Source organism: Tursiops truncatus, chromosome 7 (assembly GCF_011762595.2).
Source record: "Tursiops truncatus isolate mTurTru1 chromosome 7, mTurTru1.mat.Y, whole genome shotgun sequence".
Taxonomy (NCBI): Eukaryota; Metazoa; Chordata; class Mammalia; order Artiodactyla; family Delphinidae; genus Tursiops; species Tursiops truncatus.
In genome coordinates this window covers 44,258,964-44,279,990 of record NC_047040.1, presented here as the reverse complement: position 1 = coordinate 44,279,990, position 21,027 = coordinate 44,258,964, and the positions used below count along the sequence as shown (strand labels likewise).

The 21,027-nt window shown below is 37.0% G+C and overlaps 1 protein-coding gene across 6 annotated transcripts in view; it reads left to right on the top strand.

Moving 5' to 3' along the window:
• The window catches only part of PMS1 (PMS1 homolog 1, mismatch repair system component), a 98,551-nt gene that overhangs the window by 34,497 nt on the left and 43,027 nt on the right, over window positions 1-21,027 (top strand). For all 6 annotated transcript variants that reach the window (XR_002175632.3, XM_073807496.1, XM_033859955.2 and 3 more), the window contains one exon: window positions 2,181-2,344. Coding sequence is in view for 5 of the 6 variants with exons in the window: in XM_073807496.1 (XP_073663597.1) it covers window positions 2,181-2,344 (164 nt within the window). In the remaining variant the exon portion in view is untranslated. The remainder of the gene's footprint in view (window positions 1-2,180; window positions 2,345-21,027) is intronic.

Genomic DNA, 21,027 nt, shown 5'->3' with positions numbered 1-21,027 from the left:
GGAGCTATGCTGTAGAGCAAGAGGGACCAGGGCCAATGCTCAGTGTGGACTAGGCATGCTCCATGGCTGTCCTGGCACCAGAGTTCTGGACTATTCCCAATCCACTTCCTTTGCAAGTGCCAGCAATGATTGCCCCTACCCCATTTGGATGCTGCCCCAGGTCCAAGCCAGCCCCATCCCCTACAACTGTGCACTCCCTTTGGCTGTGGCAGCCCTGTCACAGTGTGGAGCTGTGCCACAGAATGAGCCGAGGCCAGAGTGGATGCTCAGCTTGTCTGAGGTATGTGCTGGGGTGGTACTGGGAAACAGGCCAGAGACCTGGGCAGTTTTAATCTGCTTCCTCTGCCTTATTTCAGGAGTAAGCAAGCATGTGCATGCTCTTCATGAGTGGAGTCTAGGTTTCTTATAGCCCCACTGTCAATCCTGCTGGTTTTCAAACCACCTGAAGCGACTCATCTTCCTGGTGTTGGACCCCATGGATGGGGTGCCCAGTAAGTGGTTCAAACCGCTCACTCCTCAGGGAGGATCTCTGAGCCTGTGTACTCCCTCCGCATCTGTGCCCCCCTCCAAGAAGAGGAGGGGGATTACACAGACTTGCTTCTCTTCCCCTCCTGCTTGATTTCATGTGCATCTTTCTTACACATTTGGTTGTATAAGAGTCTTAATGCCAGTCTCCAGTTTGTTTTCAGTAAGAATTGCTCTACAAGTAGTTGTATTTATGATGTGTTAGAGAGGGGAAGTGAGCTCTGTATCCTCTGTCTCTGCTATCTTGATCCCACCTCTCAACTTTTTAGTTAAATAAGTTCAAAGTTAAAAAAATCCTTTTGTTAGATTATCCTGTGTTTTGCGTATTTGTTGTTGTTCAGGAGATGAGGTAAATTAAACCAGGCAATTAGATATTATTTCAGATAAGAATTTTTTTTTTATTTGAAGTATAGTTGATTTACAATGTTGTCTTAGTGCCTGGTGTACAACAAAGTGATTCAGTTTTACATATATATATTATTTTTCATATTTTTTCCATTATAGGTTATTATAAGATATTGAATATAGTTCCCTGTGCTATACAGTAGGACCTTGTTGTTTACGTGTTTTATATATAGTAGTTTGTATCTGCTAATTCCAAACTCCTAGTTTATCCCTCCCTCCTGCCCTTTCTCCTTTGGTAACCATAAATTTGTTTTCTATGTCTATGGGTCTGTTTCTGTTTTGTAGATAAGTTCATTTATATCATATTTTAAATTCCACATATAAGTGATATCATACGGTATTTGACTTTCTCTGTCTGACTTTTTTCACTTAGTGTGATAATCTCTAGGTCTGTCCGTGTTGCTGCAAATGGCATTATTTCTATTTTATGGCTGAGTAATAGTCTGCTGTATACATATACCACATCTTTATCCATTCATGTGTCAGTGGACATTTAGAGTGCTTCCATGTCTTGGCTATTGTCAGTAGTGCTGCTGTGAACATTGGGGTGCATGTTTCTTTCTGAATTAGAATTTTCTCCAGCTATATGTCCAGGAGTGGGATTGCCGGATCATATGGTAACTTTTTTTTAAGGACCCTCCATACTGTTTTCCATAGTGGCGGTACCAATTTACATTCCCACCAACAGTGTAAGAGGGTTCTTTTTTCTCCATACCCTCTCCAGTATTTATTATTTGTAGACTTTTTAATGATGGCCATTCTGACCAGTATGAGGTGATAACCTCATTGTAGGTTTGATTTACATTTCTCTGATAATTAGCGATGTTGAGCATCAGATTAGAATTTTTAATTGAATAATTAAGGTTATCACATATGCTGTTAGCCTTATACCACCTATGTATTTCAAAGTGCAGAATAAGCATCATCACCAGGTAGTTTGAATATCTGCAGATTTCTTAAGATACTGTACATTCTAGTAAGCCCATGTTTCTCTGCAGTGGTAGAAATAAGATTATTCTTGTTTAGATCACATAGAAGAGATCATACTTAGCAGGTCAGACCTGTTACAAATAGGAGAGCCTAGCAAGGGATCAGAATAGCTTGCAAGGTTGAGCCTTCTTTGTGTTCCCAGAGTTTGAAGAGGACTGGCCTTCAGTGATAAAAGGGATTAATTACTGATTGTATGTGGATTTGAAGATCTGTGAAGTTCCTTCCACATCTAAATATGCTTTCCTCTTATCTACCAACAGGTACAACTGTAACTGCTTTACGATTGTTTAAGAATCTACCTGTAAGAAAGCAATTTTACTCAACTGCTAAAAAATGTAAAGAGGAAATAAAAAAGGTCCAAGATCTCCTCATAAACTATGGTATACTTAAACCTGATGTAAGGATTGTTTTTGTACATAACAAGGTAAGCATTATTGTAGTTTCAACAGGACATTTTTGGTATATGATATAATAAAGGGACAACATATTTTATCTAAATCAGTTAGATATGTAAAGAGTCTTCTTTCAAAATGTGTCCACATTTGTTTAGCTTTTTCTTTATTGTTTAAAGAGCATCTTTACTTTGTTACCTTGTACCTATATGAAATCTGATTGAACCTTTTATTTCTTAATTTCTAAGATAGGTGATTCTACCAAGAGACTTTTCCATCCAAGAAATGTTTGCTTCCTAACTATGCCGATGAGTAAGACTTGTTCTTTTCCTTTAAAGAATTCACAATTTAGTAACATTTTCCACCTTCTATTCTAAACTGTTTCTTCTTTGGAAGAGTTTTTTGTTAAGTTTTTAAAGGAAACTCTACCTCATTTCTTTCCATTTTTCAAAGCAGGGCTGATAAGGAATTCCTCCTGTTGCTTGATGAATCTTAGGGGAAAGAAAGGTTTACATATCTTCTGATTGTTATGTTTTTCATAAAATTCCACACATGCACTTCAAAATATTTAATGTAAGGTGAGTAGAACCACACAGCAGAAGTTTGGAAACCTGATGGGGAGTAGAGAGTTAACATTTATTAAGAGTGTACACAATGCCAGGGCCTATGCTAGGTGTGTAAAACTCCTATATCCACAGCAACAGCCAGGTGAGGTAGACATTATATCAATTTGCAGTTGTCCTCTGAACTCAGAGGTATGATACTCTGCTCAGTGTTGCACAGCTGGTAAATTGTTGAGATGGGTTTCAAAACTTTACCTGCCTACAGAGTATAGGTTCTTCACACTCTACTGTTTTGTCTTCCCATTTTAATACTACATTACATTTGTGTAGTTCTTTTCCAGGTTTCAGAGCACTTACCATAACCTTGTGGGTTAGACAGCCTTATCTCTATTTGTATGGGGAACTTGAAGCTCAGAATGATCTAAGGAATTGTTTTCTATTTTATAGTAAGTAATACTACTGAGGTCAGAACCCTTTTTCATCCAGTTTTCTTTCCACTCCATGTCTTTTTACTTGTTATTAAGACGATTCCATATTAAACCAAGTTATGGTGGAATATTTATGATCAAAATCTTTGGTCATCTTAAAAAAATAAAGAAAAACATTAAGAATAGTCAGCCACCTGTTCCTGCTGGCATAGAGCTCAACCAAATGATACCTTGAGATCCCTTCCAGCTCTATCATGCTAGGATTCCTCAGGATGTTGATAGATAGAGACTCATCCTGTTAATATAAATAACCCTATGACCTCTTGATCCAAAGGACATTTAGTCATTAAAAGTTGAATTACCCAAGTTAAGAAAATATTAAGGGCAGAAGAAACAGTGATCACGAAGGGAAAACAAATGGAAAAAGGTAAAACATGAAGACAGGAGCTACATTTTTATAAAAGAAAAGTGACTACAACCAAAGAGAAAAGTTTTAAGAGAAAACAGAAGAATATTATTGCCCTGTGTAATGGAGATGCATATTTAAAGTCAAATATATATCTTCTAAGCTTTGAATAAGTTTATATTATTATCCCAATCTGTGTAAGATCATCAGTGTAGGCATTTTCTTTTGAAACTGGAAAGTAGTATTTTTTAATACACTGTATTTTATAATTTTTGGAAGACACCGTATCTGAACTTATACTGAGCAAACGCAGGTCTCTCGGTGGTCTTCAGTAATTTCAGATGCAGTTCAAATCCTGGAGAGTGTTATACCATGCAAGTAATGTAAGATTATCAAAAGTTTTATAGTAAAATTAAGTATTAGCTATTATTACACAAGGAAATCATGGACTCAATTATATTTTCAAGCTTTTTTCTTTTAGTATAAATTATTTTTTCACTCTTCTATTTATTAATAGTGCTGTTGTGCCTCAAATGTTATATTGTTAAATGTCCTAAAATAGCATTGATACATTATCATAAATCTCTTTGAACATTGAGTCCTGCTCTGCTCTTACAAACATGCTTATGTTTGTCATTCTTTATGTGCTTTTCTGAAGAATTTTTTTGCCTTAGCTTAAAATTTAAAGATGGCAATATTGTTGTCTCTTCTTTTTTTGAAATTTTTTTCTACATTAGAAACAAACAATCATATTGCACATAATATGAGAAGTACTATTGCTATTTTGACATCTTGGATTAAATAGTGTTCCTTCTTTTTATGAAGGTTTAACCTGCCAAGACATTCTTTGAATACTGATAATGTTGATGTTCTTGCCAGTATGGTTATGTTAGAAAGAGGTATTTTTCTTCTTTCATCACCATGTTCCTTGAAAGCATATTGAATAATGAGACAGCCAAAGAGAAATAATTTACAAGTAGATTCAGTGACTTTATTTAAAGTAGATTTTGTTTGGAGAAATGCTAGAGCCATTTCTTAGATGAGCACTACAGTCTTCAACTTTTGTTTTGTAACTGAATCCCTGTGAGGTCCTGCTACATATATTTTCATTTATAAAGTAGCTATTTCCCAGAATTAGAAGTTTTTCTCAATGTGGTGATATCTGAAACCCACTTAGTAGTATTAGCTCTTTCATAAGTGCATGAGTAATTTTATAGACCACTAGTTTAGAACATAATGGTAAATATGTGATTTCAGATAAGGGATACTTTCATACTTCATACTTGTGGATTTTCGTGATTTTCCTTTGCTTAAAATATCATTTGTATTTTAAAAAATTGTTTTGAATTTAATCCTGTCTTGATAATTAGAGTCCTGCTGTTATTGCAAAAGCTGAATTGGAGGGCTTCCCTGGTGACGCAGTGGTTGAGAGTCCACCTGCTGATGCAGGGGACACGGGTTTGTGCCCTGGTCCGGGAAGATCCCACATGCCGTGGAGCAGCTGGGCCCGCGAGCCATGGCCACTGAGCCTGCGCGTCCGGAGCCTGTGCTCCACAACGGGAGAGGCCACAACAGTGAGAGGTCCGTGTACCGCAAAAAAAAAAAAAAAAAAAAAAAAAAAAAGCTGAATTGGATATTATTGACATAAGAAGGTCTGATCTCTTACAAAAGAGAGAGAGAAGTAATTTAAGGAATGGCTTTCTACCTATCCCACTTACATGTGACATGAATGTTAAGGCTTATTGGGATGAATTTATTTATTTTTGAAGTCTGGAAGAATGATGACCAAGAATGAGAAGGAAGGCACACATTTATTAGATTATAAACTAAAGATAAATAAGTGGTAGTTCATAATCTGTATGCCTTACATTCATGTTATTCCCTTTGTTCATTTTATTCTACTTTGCATCTTTTAGCCTTTTACTCATTTTTTTTTTTTTTTTTTTTTTTTTTGCGGTACGCCGGCCTCTCACTGTTGTGGCCTCTCCCGTTGTGGAGCACAGGCTCCGGATGCACAGGCTCAGCGGCCATGGCTCACGGGCCCAGCCGCTCTGCGGCATGTGGGATCTTCCCAGACCAGGGCACGAACCCGTGTCCCCTGCATCGGCAGTTGGACTCTCAACCACTGCGCCACCAGGGAAGCCCTTACTCATGTATTTTTGAATGTCCCAGTTTTGTTTCACCTGTGCTGTGAGGAATCAAGGAAAAGTCCTTTGCCCATAACTGGACCAGTATTAAAGGGTCACCCCTCCCCCCACCCATCCCAGCCAGTGTTGTGGAGGCAGTATAATCAAAGAGAAATTCCAGTCCAGGACTATGGTTCAAATGCCCCTTCCTTCTGAAGAATATATTCTTCCAGTTCTAACCTTGAAAGTTTGGGTGGTTTGTTTTTATTTCTTTTTTAATTAGTGAAGGTAGATGTTCCTTCAGATATATTTTAAGGTTAGCTTGGGGCTCATTATCAATCATGATTGGTTGGTTGTTTATTTGTTTTTATTTGCAAATTAATGATAAATTTTTTTAATGGTTCTCATTTTTCTTCTTTGTTATATTAACTTCTTTTACTTTTCACCTAACTTCTGTGAAATATTATATAGAAAAGATGAGGGCCATATATAAGTCAAATTCTAGTTTAGTTGATTTCTAATTTTGATGTTTGCTCACACTGTTAAAAAAGTCTTTGAAGTCTTCCCCTATCTGCCAGCAAGACTTAGTTATTATGTAGCTTTTTCCGTAGCATTTTCTGTGTATTCCTATTATGTCACTTCTGCTTTGTTGGAAATGATTTGCATTCTCTCTCCCCGTCCCAACAGCCTCTTGTGGAAGGGGGGGGGGGGCCGCATCTTGCTTATATCTGTATTCCTCTTAATGCTCACTTAGCATTACAAAATTTTGAGTATACAACCATAAAAAAGAATGAAATAATGCCATAGAGATTATCATACTAAGTGAAGTAAGTCAGAAAGAGTAAGGCAAATAACGCATAATATAACTTATATGTAGAATCTAAAATATGACACAAATGAACTGATCTACAAAACAGAAACAAACTCACAGATACAGAGAACAAACTTGTAGTTGCCTAGGGAGAGGGGGTGGGGGAGGGAGAGATTGGAAGTCTGGGATTAGCAGATGCAAATTATTATGTATAGAATGGATAAGCAGCAAGGTCTTACTGTATAGCACAGGGAACTATGTTCAGTATCCTGTAGTAAACCATAATGGAAAAGAATATATATGTGTGTGTGTGTATATATATATATATATATATATATATATATATATATATATAACTGAATCACTTTGTTGTACAGCAGAAATTAACAAAGCATTGTAAATTAAAACCCCAAAATATTGAGTATAGTTCCCTGTGGTATACAGTAGGTCCCTGTTGGTTATCTCTTTTATATATAGTAGGGTATATATGTTAATCCCAAACTCCTAATTTATTCCTCTTCCCCCCCCTTTCTCCTTTGGTAACCAAAAGTTTGTTTTCTATGTCTGTGGGGTCTATTTCTGTTCTGTATAAGGTCTGTGGGGTCTATTTCTGTTCTGTACAAATGACCTGTATAAAGTCATTTGTATCTTTTTTTTATTTTTGGATTCCATATATAAGTGATATTGCATGATATTTATCTTTCTCTTTCTGGCTTCACTTAATGGTACAATAATCCCTAGGTCCATCCATGTTGCTGCAAATGCCATTGTTTTATTCTTTTTTATGGCCGAGTAATATTCCATTGTATATATATACCACAAATGGGACATAATTAAAAGCTTTTGCACAACAGAGGAAACCATAAACAAAACAAAAAGACAACCTACAGAATGGGAGAAAATATCTAAATATGATGTGACTAGCAAGGGATTAATCTCCAAAATATACAGAGAGCTCATACAGCTCAATATAAAAAAAAAAACCAAACCACCCAATTAAAAAATGGGCAGAAGATCTAAATAGATATTTCTCCAAAGAAAACATACAGATGGCCAAAAAAGCACATGAAAAAATGCTCAACATTGCCGATTATTAGGGAAATGCAAATCAAAATTACTAGTACCACTTTAAATTCACGATCACTAATCTTTGTACTGCCTGGTAGTCATACTGTGTTTCTCTTGCCCATTTTCTCTCCTGGTCTCCTATATCAGTGCTTTAAACAAACTTTAATGTGCATACAAATCACCTGGGGATCTTGTTAAAAGTGCAGATCCTGATTTAGAAGGCCAGGGAGGGCCTGAGATTCTACATTTCCGACAAGTCTCCAGGTGGTGCAGTTGCTGCTGGCCCACGATCCACACATTGAGTGGAAGTCCCAAAGGGCTATTTCATGTGTTCTCTTCTCAGACAGTCAAGTCCTTCTTCCCTATCTTCACAAGAGTAGCACAGGGAACTAGAACATAACCTGATCTTACGTCCTATTTCACTGAGAAAATTGAGGCAATCAAGAGAGAACTTTTACAAACTACCCACCTGTCTGCAATTGTGCCCATACATTCAGCCTTCCCTTCTGTTGCTATAGATGTATGTGTCATGTTTCTAGGCAAGGCCAATTCCTTCACTTGGGCAAAACTTCTTAAAATACTTGTCTGTATTCATTGTCTCCAATTACTTTCCCCCCATTCTCTCTTGAACCCACTCTAGTCAGACTTTCTCTTTCTGCCAGTCCACAACTCTTACCAAGGTCACCATTGACTTTCAGATTTCTAAATCCAGTGGTCACTTCTCAGATCTTATCTTACTTAACATTTGCTACAGTTGATCTCCGCATCCTTGAAACACTTTTTCACCTGTCTTCTAGGTCAACACACATACCTGGTTTTTTTCCTATCTTTCTACCATTTGTTATCAGTCTTCTAGTTCCACCTCATATCCTAACTTGTAAACATTTAGTGTCCTGTGGCTCAATTCTGGAATTTATCCTCATATGTGTGTGTGTGTGTGTGTGTGTGTGTGTGTGTGTGTGTATAATTTATTCTCATATATATTCTTTTCTTGATGTGCTTATTCAGTCTTATGCCTTTAGATATCATTTATACATTGATGACTCCTCAATTTTTATCTCCATTCTATAGCTCTCTTCTGAACTCCAAACTTACAGATCTAACTACCACCCCAAATCTCTGTTTTTTTTTGTTTTTTTTTTTTTGCAGTACGCGGGCGTCTCACTGCTATGGCCTCTCCCGTTGCGGAGCACAGGCTCCGGACGCACAGGCTCATCAACCATGGCCCACAGGCCCAGCCGCTCCGCGGCATGTGGGATCCTCCCAGACCGGGGCACAAACCCGTGTCCCCTGCATCGGCAGGCAGACTCTCAACCACTGCCCCACCAGGGAAGCCCCCCAAATCTCTCTTTGGATGTTTAGTAATAAGCTCCTCACATTTAACATGACCAAAAGTAAGCTCCCTACCTTGTCTCTCAGAATTGCTCTTTCCACATCCTTCTGCATCAGCATGTGAGAATTCTGTTTCTCCTGTTGGCAAACCAGAAGCCTTAGGGTTATCCTTGACTACTGATTCTCTCACACTTTAATCTGATAAAAGAGTAAATTCTGTTGGTCTACCTTCAAAATATATCTAAAATCTAACTTCTTTTCATCATGTCTGACTACCACTGTCGTCCAAGCCACCATCATCTCTCACCTGGATTTTTGTAATAGTACTCTAATTGGATCTCCCCACTTCCTACCTTTCTCTCTTTAGTCTATTCCCAGCCCAACAGCTAGAGTGACCTGTAAAAACGTAATTCAGGTCATGCAACTCCTCTTCAGTGAGTTTCCATCTCAAAGTCTTTATAAATGGGCTGTGAGTTCTACATAAAGGTTAGTAAACCTTTTTTTGTAAAGAGCCATAGTGTAAATATTTTGGGTTTTCTAACTCATACAGGCTCTCTTACAACTGTTCAGCTCTGCTGTTGTAGCATGAAAGCAGCCGTAGGTATTAAAACTTTACTTTAAAAAGCAGGCAGTGGGTTGGATTCAGTCCTTGGGCTATAGTTTGCTGACCCCTGTTATAGATGATCTGATCCACTATTATGTCTGATCTCATTTTTTTCTTTTCTTGGCTTCAGCTACCTGGCCTCCTTGTTTTTTCCTTGAACGTACTAGTCATACTCCCAACTCAGAACCTTTGTATTTGTAGTTCTTTGCTTAGAACATTCTTCTGTATATCTGGTTCAATCCTCATCTTTTAGTTCTTAAAACTTCTCAATGAAGCTTTCTTTAGCCACCCTAAAATTATAACCATTTCTCCCGCCCCACACATGTTTTCCTGCTGCTGCTGCGTAAAACTTCTCAAAATCAAATACACTGTATGTTGTATTTATGGGTGTTTTTTTTTTTTTTTTTTTTTTTGCGGTATGCGGGCCTCTCACTATTGTGGCCTCTCCCGTTGCGGAGCACAGGCTCCGGACGCACAGGCTCAGCGGCCATGGCTCACGGGCCCAGCTGCTCCGCGGCATGTGGGATCTTCCCGGACCGGGGCACGAACCCATGTCCCCTGCATCGGCAGGTGGACTCTCAACCACTGCGCCACCAGGGAAGCCCTGTTGTACTTATCTTAATTTATTGTCTCTCTCTCCTCCTCTGGAATATAATTTCCATGAGTGGAAGCATTTTTGACTATTTTTTCACCGATGTGTCCCTAGTCGATGGTAGTACTTCACGTAGGTACTCAAAAAATAGGTGTTAAAATAATGAGTGTGATCAAGGATTGAGAGCATGGAGGACAGGAGTACTCTTATCACATTGGTGGCACTAGCCCATATGGGATTGTGAACATAGGTATTAAAGCACCAAAGATACAGTGGTAAATGGTGTCACTAGAATCAGAAAAGAGAGGTGGGAAAACAGCAAGTATCAGCTTTTATACTCGAGACATTTCCCTTTTTTTCTGGAGGGCTCCTAGGAAGTCACAGAAGAGGGACAGCTGACTTTAGCCACTTGGCAGGTGGGTGTTACTTCACTTGGCAGTGAAGTAGGAACAACCTGTAAAAGTGATTTCACCTAGAACTCCACAAGTGGGTGGGTCATAGGCTAATTCTATTACAGTGTAATTTGCTGATATAGATAAATGGACCAAGATCATTCTAGGTAGAGGAATAGTATGAATATAAAAGATGTAGGTAGGAAAGTACAGAGCACATTTAGAGGCAGTGAATAAGTCAGTTTAGGTGAGTAAGTATTTTATATAAAGGAATACAGGAAGATAAATCCTGAAAGACAATTTGAGGCTAGATTATAAAGGGTCTTTAATGCTAGGCTGATTTTTTCTTTTTAAATAGAAAATTGGGAGTAGGGAAGTGACTTGATCAGGGTGTTACCTCAGACAGTTAGTTTGGTAGTAGTGTGCTGGGAGAAATTATAGGAGGCTATAAATGGTGACATTAGTTAGGAAGCTGTAACAAATGTTCAGGCACTATGGGTCTGAATAGGATAAGCAGATTGGGCATAGAAAACAGTGTGATTGCTGTTATAAGGAAGAATCAATGAGACTGATTGACTGCACATAGAAAATGAAGAACAGAAAAGATGTGAGGATACCTGATTTAGTTAATGCCTAGGCAAATGATAATACTGTATACATGCCTTTTTTTATTCTTGGATGGGTGCATCTGTCTTTCTTCTCTTATATGTAGTACCTTCATGAATTACTCTGGCATAATTTTGATTTCACTCCGGAAAGAACCTAATAGAATCAAACCAAACTTTTAAAGTGAAGTTATTGTTACCTCATCAGTAGAAAGTTTTTGTTAACTAATCAATTAAGAAAGAAAAGCTAATCAACTCCAGGCTGCATATTATTTGTTAGCCTTAAAACTTGTTGCTTGTTTTTTTAATAAAAGGACAAAATTAGAAATAAAAAAAAAAAGAACCATAAGGTAATTGTTGGCATATTTGCCTGAATAGGGTGTATGGGAAGAGAATTGCCATCAGTTAAGGACCAGAGAGCCAGCTGATTGTAGGAGTGTTGGCAATTCAAAATCTGTAGGTTTGGTCGTCTTTTTTCTTTTCTAAATATTATTGTGTTAAGAACACTTAACATGAGATCTGCACACTTAACCAATAGTTTTAAGTGTACCATATAGTATTGTTGACTAGCGGTATGGTGTACAGCAGATCTCTAGAACTTACTGACCCTAGCTGAAACTTTATGCCTATTTATTAGTAACTTCCTATTTCCCTGTCCCCCCAGTCCCTGTTAACCACCATTTTGACTCTTTGATTCTATGAATTTGTCTATTTTAGATGCCTCATATAAGTGGAATTATGCAGTATTTGTCTTTCTATGACTAGTTTATTTCACTTGGCATAATGGTCCTTATGATCATCCATGTTGTCACATGTTGTAGGATTTCCTTCTTTTTTAAGCCTGAATAATATTTCATTGTATGTATATAGTACATTTTCTTTATCCATTCATCCATCAGTGGACATTTAGGTTGTTTCCACATCTTGGCCATTGTAGATAGCGCTGCATGGGAGTGCTAGTATCTCTTTGAGAGTTTGCTTTCAATTATTTTGGAAAATACTCAGATGTAGGCTTGCTGGATCATTTGATAGTTCTATTTTTAATATTTTGGGGTATCTCCATGCTGTTTTCTGCAGCAGCTACACCATTTTGTATCCCCACAAATAGTATACAACGGTTCCAGTTTCTCCACATAGTTACCAACACTTGTTGTCTTTTCAGTAGCCATCCTGACAGGTGTGAGGTGATATCTCATTGTGCTTTTTGATTTGCATTTTATACTGAGCATTTTTTTATATACCTGTTGACCATTTGTATTTCTTCTTTGGAGAAATGTCTATTCAGGTCTTTAGCCCATTTTTTGTTGGGTTATTAGTTTTTTGGTTTTAGAGTTGTAGGAGTGTCTTATATGTTCTGGAAATTAATTGTCAGATATATGGTTTGTAAATATTTTCTCCCATTTCATAGGTTGCCTTTTCACTTCATTGATTGCTTCCTTTGCTGTGCAGAAGCTTTTTAGTTTGATGTAGTCCCACTTGCCTATTTTTGTTTTTGTTGCTTGTCCTTTTGGTGTATTATCCAAGAAATCATTGCCAAGACGAGTGTCATAAAGCTTTTCTTGTATGTTGTCTTCTAGTTTTACAGTTTCAGGTGTTATATTTAAGTCTTTAATCTATTTTGAATTGATTTTTGTGTGTGGTGTAAGATAAGGGTCCAACTTCATTCTTTTGCATGTTGATATCCAGTTTTCCCAACACTATTTATTGAAGAGACTATCCTTTCCTCATTGTGTAGTTTTGGCACCCTTATCGGACATCAGTTGACCATATATGCATGGATCTTTTTCTAGGCTCTCTATTCTTTTCTGTTGGTATTTATGTCTGTCTGTATGCCAGTGCCATATTGTTTTGATTATTGTAGTAATCAAATACTACAATATATTGTAATATATTTCGACCTCAGGAACTGTCATGCCTCTAACTTTGTTCTTTATCAGGATTTATTTGGCTCTTCATGCTCTATTATAGTTCCATATGAGTTTTAGAATTGTGTTTTTCTATTTCCGTAAAGAATGCCATTGGGTTTTTTGGGTTTCTTTTAATAGGGATTGCACTGAATCTGTAGATCACTTGAGTAGTATAGAAATTTTAACAATTTTAAGTCTTCCAACCCATGAACACAGGATGCCTTTCCACTTGTGTCATCTTTAATTTTCTTCATCAGTGTCACCATACAAGTCTTTCACCTCCTTAGATTTATTTCTAAGTATTTTATTCTTTTTGGTGCTATTGTAAATAAGATTGTTTTTCTAATTTCCTTTTCAGGTAGTTCATTGTTAGTATATAGACATACAACTGATCTTTGTATTAATTTTGTATCCTGCAACTTCATTGAATTTATTAGTTCTAACGGGTTTTTTATGGAGTCTTTAGGTTTTCTAGAAATAGGATCTTATCTGCAAACAGGGACAATTTCACTTCTTCCTTTCTCATTTAGATCCCTTTTATTTCTTTTTCTTGCATAATTGCTTGGCTAGGACTTTCAGAACTATAATGAAAGGAAGTGGCAAGTATGGGCATTCTTACCTTGTTACTGATCTTAGAGGAAAAGCTTTCAGTTTTTCACTGTTGAATATGATGGGCTTTTTCTAGATGGCTTTTATTATGTTGAATTACCTTCCTTCTATTCCTAGTTTGCTGAAAGTTTTGGTTTTTTTGTTTTTTGCGGTACGCGGACCTCTCACTGTTGTGGCCTCTCCCGTTGCGGAGCACAGGCTCCGGATGCGCAGGCTCAGCGGACGTGGCTCACGGGCCCAGCTGCTCCGCAGCATGTGGGATCTTCCCGGACCAGGGCACGAACCCGTGTCCCCTGCATCGGCAAGCAGACTCTCAACCACTGCGCCACCAGGGAATCCCCTGCTGAAAGTTTTTAATTGTGAAAGGTTGTTCAGTTTTGTCAGATATTTTTTCTGCATCTATTGAGATGATCACGTGATTTTTATCCTTTATTTTGTTAATGTGGTGTATCACATTAATTTAAATAGATATGTTGAACCATCCTTACATCCTAGAGATAAATCCCATTTGACCATAGTGTATGATCTTTTTAATATGCTGTTGGTTTGATTTCTAGTGTTTTGTTGAGAATATTTGCATCTGTATTCATCAGGGATATTGGCCTGTAGTTTGATTTTCTCATAGTATTCTTCTCTGGCTTTGGTATCAGGAAAATGCTGGCTTCATAAAATGAGTTGGAAGTGTTTCTTCTTTCTCAGTTTTTAGGAAGAGTTTGAGAAGGATTGGTGTTAATTCTCCTTTAAATGTTTGGTAGAACTCACCAGTGAAGCCATCTGGTCTTAGGATTTTTTTTGTTGGAAGGATTTTGATTACTGATTCAAACTTCATACTAGTTATAAGTTTCTTCAGACTTTTCTTTCATAACTTAATCTTCGTAGGTTGTATGTTTTTAGGAATTGAACCCTTCTTGTAGGTTATCCAGTTTATTGACATGTAATTGTTCATGTTGTCTGTCATGATTATTTTTATTTCTGTGGCATTAGTTGTAATATCTCTTCACTTCTAATATTATTTATTTGGATCTATTTTTGTTAGTCTAGCTAATAACGGTTTGTTTTGTCCCATTTCAAAAAACCAACTCTTATTTTTGTTGATTTCTTTTTCTGATTTTTTTCTCTATTTTGTTTATTTATTTTCTACTCTAATCTTTATTTTTTTTCCTTCTGCTAACTTTGGGCTTAGTTTGTTGCCCTTTTTCTAGGTCTTTGAGGTATATAGTTAGGTTGTTTGACATCTTTCTTTTTTAATGTAGGTGATTTTTCTGTGAACTTCCCTCTTAGTATTGCTTTTGCTGCACCCATAAGTTTTGGTATGTTGTATTTTCATTTTCCTTTATCTCAAGGCATTTTATAATTTCCTTTTTTATTTCTTCTTTGACCTAGTGGTTGGTCAAGAGTATGTTGTTTAATTTCCACATATTGTGAATTTTCTGGTTTTCCTTTTGCTATTGATTTTTAGCTTCATTGCATTGTGGTCAGAAAAAATACTTGGTATGTTTCAATCTTTTTAAATTTGTTAATACTTGTATCGTGACCTAACATATGATTTTTCCTGGAGAAAGAGCCAAGTGAGCTTGGGAAGAATGTGTATTCTGCTCCTGTTGGGTGGAATGTTCTATATATGTCTATTAGGTCTATTTGGTCTATACTGTTGTTCAAGTCCTTTGTTTCCTTATTGATTTTCTGTCTAGATTTTCTATCCATTATTGGTCTTGATCTGAAAAAAAGAACAGCTAGAGAACCATGTAGAGGATGGAGTTGCATTGTAGAAGAGGTGGTTGGGGTAGCTTCCTTTAAAATGTGTTAGGGAGGGCTTCCCTGGTGGCGCAGTGGTTGAGAGTCTGCCTGCCAATGCAGGGGACGTGGGTTTGTGCCCCGGTCCGGGAAGATCCCACATGCCGTGGAGCGGCTGGGCCTGTGAGCCATGGCCACTGAGCCTGCGCGTCTGGAGCCTGTGCTCCGCAACGGGAGAGGCTGCAACAGTAAGAGGCCGCAACAGTGAGAGGCCGGTGTACCGCAAAAAAAATGTGTTAGGGAGAAGTAAGAGTCAATTTGGAGAAGAAAAGTCTCTTGAAAAACAAAATGTAATAGAAAGGTGATATATTCAGTTCGAATAAAGAAGAAAAGCTGAAATCAAATATTGTATAAAGCAGTAGCAGCTTGATTTGCAAATAACCTTTTCTGTAAAGTTAAATATGGGAGGATGTAGTGATTGCCTCAGAGATCCACGATTAAAGAGCTGATCAGAAAGACTGATCTGAAAGATTTCTATAAACAGTATTAAGAATATAAGTAATCTGGAAGCAGTCATTAAACTGGTTGAATTCAAAAAGAATTTTCAGAGGAGGTGGCTTTAGAACTGGTTCTTGAGAAAGACTTAGTGGGCAAAAGCATTCAAAGCACGTGCCAGATCAAGGAGTCATGAGAGGTCAGAGAAAGCCAGTATAGGAAAATAGATGAGGCTGGAAAGGTTGCTTGGGTCTAGATTCTAAGGGATCTTATGGACTTTACATGGGAATATGGACTTCTTGCCAAGTGGTTAATGGGAACATAATAAGGACATTTAGTAGGAGACTCACAGGATATGATAATTCTCATGGCAGTTGGAGAATGAACCAAATTATGTGTAGTAGTTGTGTAACAGAAGAAGCTGGTTCAGTAGTCCAAGCAGTTGCACAGAGCATGTAGAAAAGGGTATAGGCAAGAAAAACATTTTTTTTTAATATATCTTTATTGGAATATAATTACTTTACAGTGTTGTGTTAGTTTCTACTATACAGCAAAGTGAATCAGCTATATGTATACATATATCCCCTCCCTCTTGAGCTTCCCTCTCACCCTCCCTATTCCACCCCTCTAGGTCGTCACACAGCATCGAGCTGATCTCCCTGTGCTATGCGGCTGCTTCCCACTAGCCATCCATTTTACATTTGGTAGTGTATATATGTCAATGCCACTCTCACTTCATCCTAGCTTCCCCTTCACCCCTGTGTTCTCAAGTCCGTTCTCTACGTCTGCATCTTTATTCCTGCCCTGCCACTAGGTTCATCAGTACTGTTTTTTTAGATTCCTTATATGTGCATTAGCATACAGTATTTGCCTTTCTCATTCTGACTTACTTTACTCTGTATGACAGAATCTAGATCCATCCACCTCATTACAAATAACTCAATTTCGTTCCTTTTTATGGCTGAGTAATATTCCATTATATATATGTACCACATCTTTATCCATTCATCTGTCGTTGGACATTTAGGTTGCTTGCATGTCCTGTTTATTGTAAATAGTGCTGCAGTGAACATTGTGGTACATGTATCTTTTAGAATTATGGTAAAGAAAATATTTCTGATGTAGATAAGATTTGATTAGCAATTGGAAATAATCTTTTTTGCTTTAAAGACTACAAAGAGTATCTATAATCTCCCTTTGAAAATTATGCAGAGGTTAACTTATGTTTTCAAATTTTTGCTTAGTTTTTTTGACTGAACCATACCTTCTTTACATGATTCAAAATCCAAAAAGTATGAAAAGGTAGAGTGAAAAAATTAATCTCATCTTTGTCTCTCATATGCCTAGCTCCTATAAGCCCCCCTCCCATAGGTAAAGTCACTAATTTCTTTATAACTGTAGGAAAAAATAATTATGCATACTATATTCCAAAACATGAATATAAAATAAACATTTAAGCAGAGTAAAGTAAGCATATAAGATTTTATATATTTTTTTTTTAAGGGGGGAGGGAGGGGTCTTTTTTAATTTTTGTTTTTTTTTTTTTTCTCTTTGGCCGTGCCATGTGGCTTGCGGGATCTTAGTTCCCCACCCAGGGGTTGAACTCAGCCCCCACACCTCCACCCCGCTCAGTGAAAGCACTGAGTCCTAACCACTGGACCACCAAGGAATTCCCACATAAGAGACTTTAAATACTGAACTCTTCTAAATAAATTTTACCGGTTTTAAACTCTAGGGCTGCTTAGTAAGAATCAAATCATATTAATGCTTATTATGTTAATAGAATGTGATATTCTTTTTTTTGTCTTTTTTTTTTTTTTTTTTTTTTGCGGTACACGGGCCTCTCACTGTTGTGGCCTCTCCTGTTGCGGAGCACAGGCTCCGGACGCGCAGGCTCGGCGGCCATGGCTCACGGGCCTAGCTGCTCCGCAGCATGTGGGATCTTTCCGGACCGGGGCATGAACCCATGTCCCCTGTATCGGCAGGCAGACTCTCAACCACTGTGCCACCAGGGAAGCCCATGATGTTCTTTTAACAATAGTATTTGGTATTGTGATGGAATAATCCATAATTTTATACTAAACTCAAAACATTCAGCAATAAAGTTTCTATAAGCTTCTATAGCTAATGTTGTTATCATACTGCCAGTGTGGAAAGAGGTTGCCTTTTCTTATACTGTGTTTGTGCCTCTGCCCTTTTCTGAACCATTCAGTACAAATACATGTCCAGGAGTAGATAGCAGTACATACAGATCTATTATTGTAAGACCTTGGAAGTAGTTAAAACTTCTGATTTTTAAGAAATTGAAACATGAAGTTCTTAGTACATGTCTGCAAATAATGTGCGTGAAAAGTTTGGTTGCACTCTATGCCAATATGTATACTTTGATTTCATATTCTAGGAGTCGCCTTTGCTCAGGCAGTCTTATTAGCATTATAGTTTTTAGTTAATTGTTTATTATCTATGTGTAACCTCCTTTTTCCCATTATCACAAGTTGCCTTCACAGTTGAGGTTTACTAATTAAATACTGAATATTCTCATCTAACTTCAAATAGTATATGTCAATGAAGTAGGAAGAGTGGCAAGATATATTTGGCTAACTTCAATCAATTACATGGCTTGCATGTAATAATATATTTTTTATTGAGGTGTTTTCTCGCTGTCATCATCTTGACTAGAGTCAGATTCTTACTTGGCACATCCAGATGCTCCAACTTTGTGTGACCTAGATAGAAAACATATGGGGGTATGTGTGTGTATTTTTAGCACACATTAAGCTTTCAGCCTAAGGGCGAAATATATGAAAAACTTCAGGAAGTGAAAAGAAGATCTCTGTTTTAGAAAGTAATACAGGATTGATGAAATGGTGGGGAAAACAAACTAAAAACTACTTGCTGTAAAAACTGTAGCACTTAAAAATTCAGTACTTTCTATATCCTTAATTTTTAATTACTATACTTAATTGTTTAGTTCTTTAATAATGGGTCCTGTTTTGAAAATGAATCTTAATTGCCTAAGTAATAGTGAAGATTTAATTTATTGGCAGACCTCTTTATTATTTATTGTTAGCCTAACTATAACTACTTAGAAAATGCTTCTAAATCAGCCCCCTGATCTGATGCAATAATTGCCCAGTGTGAAATAATGCTCTAGAACTGCTAGTAGTATTTACATTAAAAAAAAAAAAATTCACATTCAGTGGTTCTCGTGTTTCACAGCTTGTTTAGAGCCCATTTCCTCAAGTGATCCTTCTGCAGTTCTGTATACTAGCTTTTCAATAGGTCAGGCAGTGCAATAGCATGTTTGCATTAATCAGCAGCTAAGATTCCTATCTGAGGCATCACTCTAATACAAACTAAAACACACAAGATGACGTTTCCACTAGAAAAATCACAGGTTTTATAGCTGTATTAAGTGCAGGAATTTTAAAACATTAGTTTGCTTGAAATATTTTCATGACTACTCATTTTAAATACATTTTATACATATGTATGAATCAGAGAGCTAGCTGGCTAGCTTTAAGGAGATAAACTTTTTGTGAATAAGTTTTTATTGCTCAACTACTCCTTGTTAAAAATAACTTGTGATATAGAAAGTATGAAGCAGATGACACTTAATTTATATACAGTTGCAGATTATTCAGAACCTTAACCTGCTTCTCTTATTTTGAGTATTTTTCCTTAAATCACCAGCTGCTGGCTGGCTTAAAATAACAACCATCATAGCAGAAGCCAGCACCTTTTTGTCTTTTTACACTCACACACATACAAACACAAACACGTGCAGAGGAAATGGAAAGATTACAGTCTGACAAAAATAAACAGAGAAAATAAACAGAGTTACCACTTTACCCAGCTATTTCACTCCTAGGTATATACACAAGAAAAATAAAAATATATTTCACACAAAAAGATGTACGTGAATGTTTATAGCAGCATCGTTCGTAATAGGCAAAAAGTGGAAATAACCCACACGTCCATCATAAGAGGCAATGATACTTCAAATGTATATCCATATAGGGGAATATTATTTAGCCATTAAAAAAGGAACGAGTTCCTGACAAAAGTCCGGGACCAGCCAGCTTCACAGGTGCATTTTAACAAACATTTAAAGAATTAACACCTGTCCTTCTCAGACTGTTGAAGAAGGAATGCTTGTGAACTCATTCTACAAGACCAGCATCACCCTGATACCAAAACCAGACAAAGGCAGTGGAAAAAAAATTACAAGTCAATATCACTGATGAACGCAGATGCAAAAATCCTCAACGAAATATTAGCAAGCCAAAATCAGTAATACATTAAAAGGATCATAACACCATGATCAGATGCAATTTATTTCAGGGATGCAAGAATGATTCAGTCAGTATCCACACATCAATCAGTGTGATATACCACATTAACAGATTGAAGAATAAAATCATAGGATCATCTTAGTAGGTGCAGGAAAAGCTTTTCACAAAATTCAACATCCGTTTATGATGTTAAAACTGTCAACAAAGTAGGTATAGAGGGAATGTACCTCACCTTAATAAAGACCATATATGACAATCCCACAGCTCACATCATACTCAAAGGTGAAAAACTGAAAGCTTTCCCTCTGAGATCAAGAGCAGGAAAAGGTTGCCCACTCTCACCACTTTTATTCAACATAGTATTAGAAGTCCTAGCCCCAGCAGTTAGATAAGAAAAAGAAGTAAAAGGAATCCACATTGGAAAGGAAGAAGTAAAACTTTCACTGTTTGCATATGATATGATACTATGTATAGAAAATCCTAAGGATGCCACCAGAAAACTATTAAAACTAATAAATGAATTTGGTAAAATTCCAGGATACAAAATTAATATACATAAATCTGTTGCATTTCTATACATTAACAATGAACTATCAGAAAGAGAAATTAAGATAACAACCCCATTTACAATTGCATCAAAAAGAAAAAATGCCCAGAAATAAATCTAACCAAGGAGGTAAGAAACCTGTACTCAGAAAACTATAAGATATTGATGAAAGAAATTGAAAATGATACAAACAAATGGAAA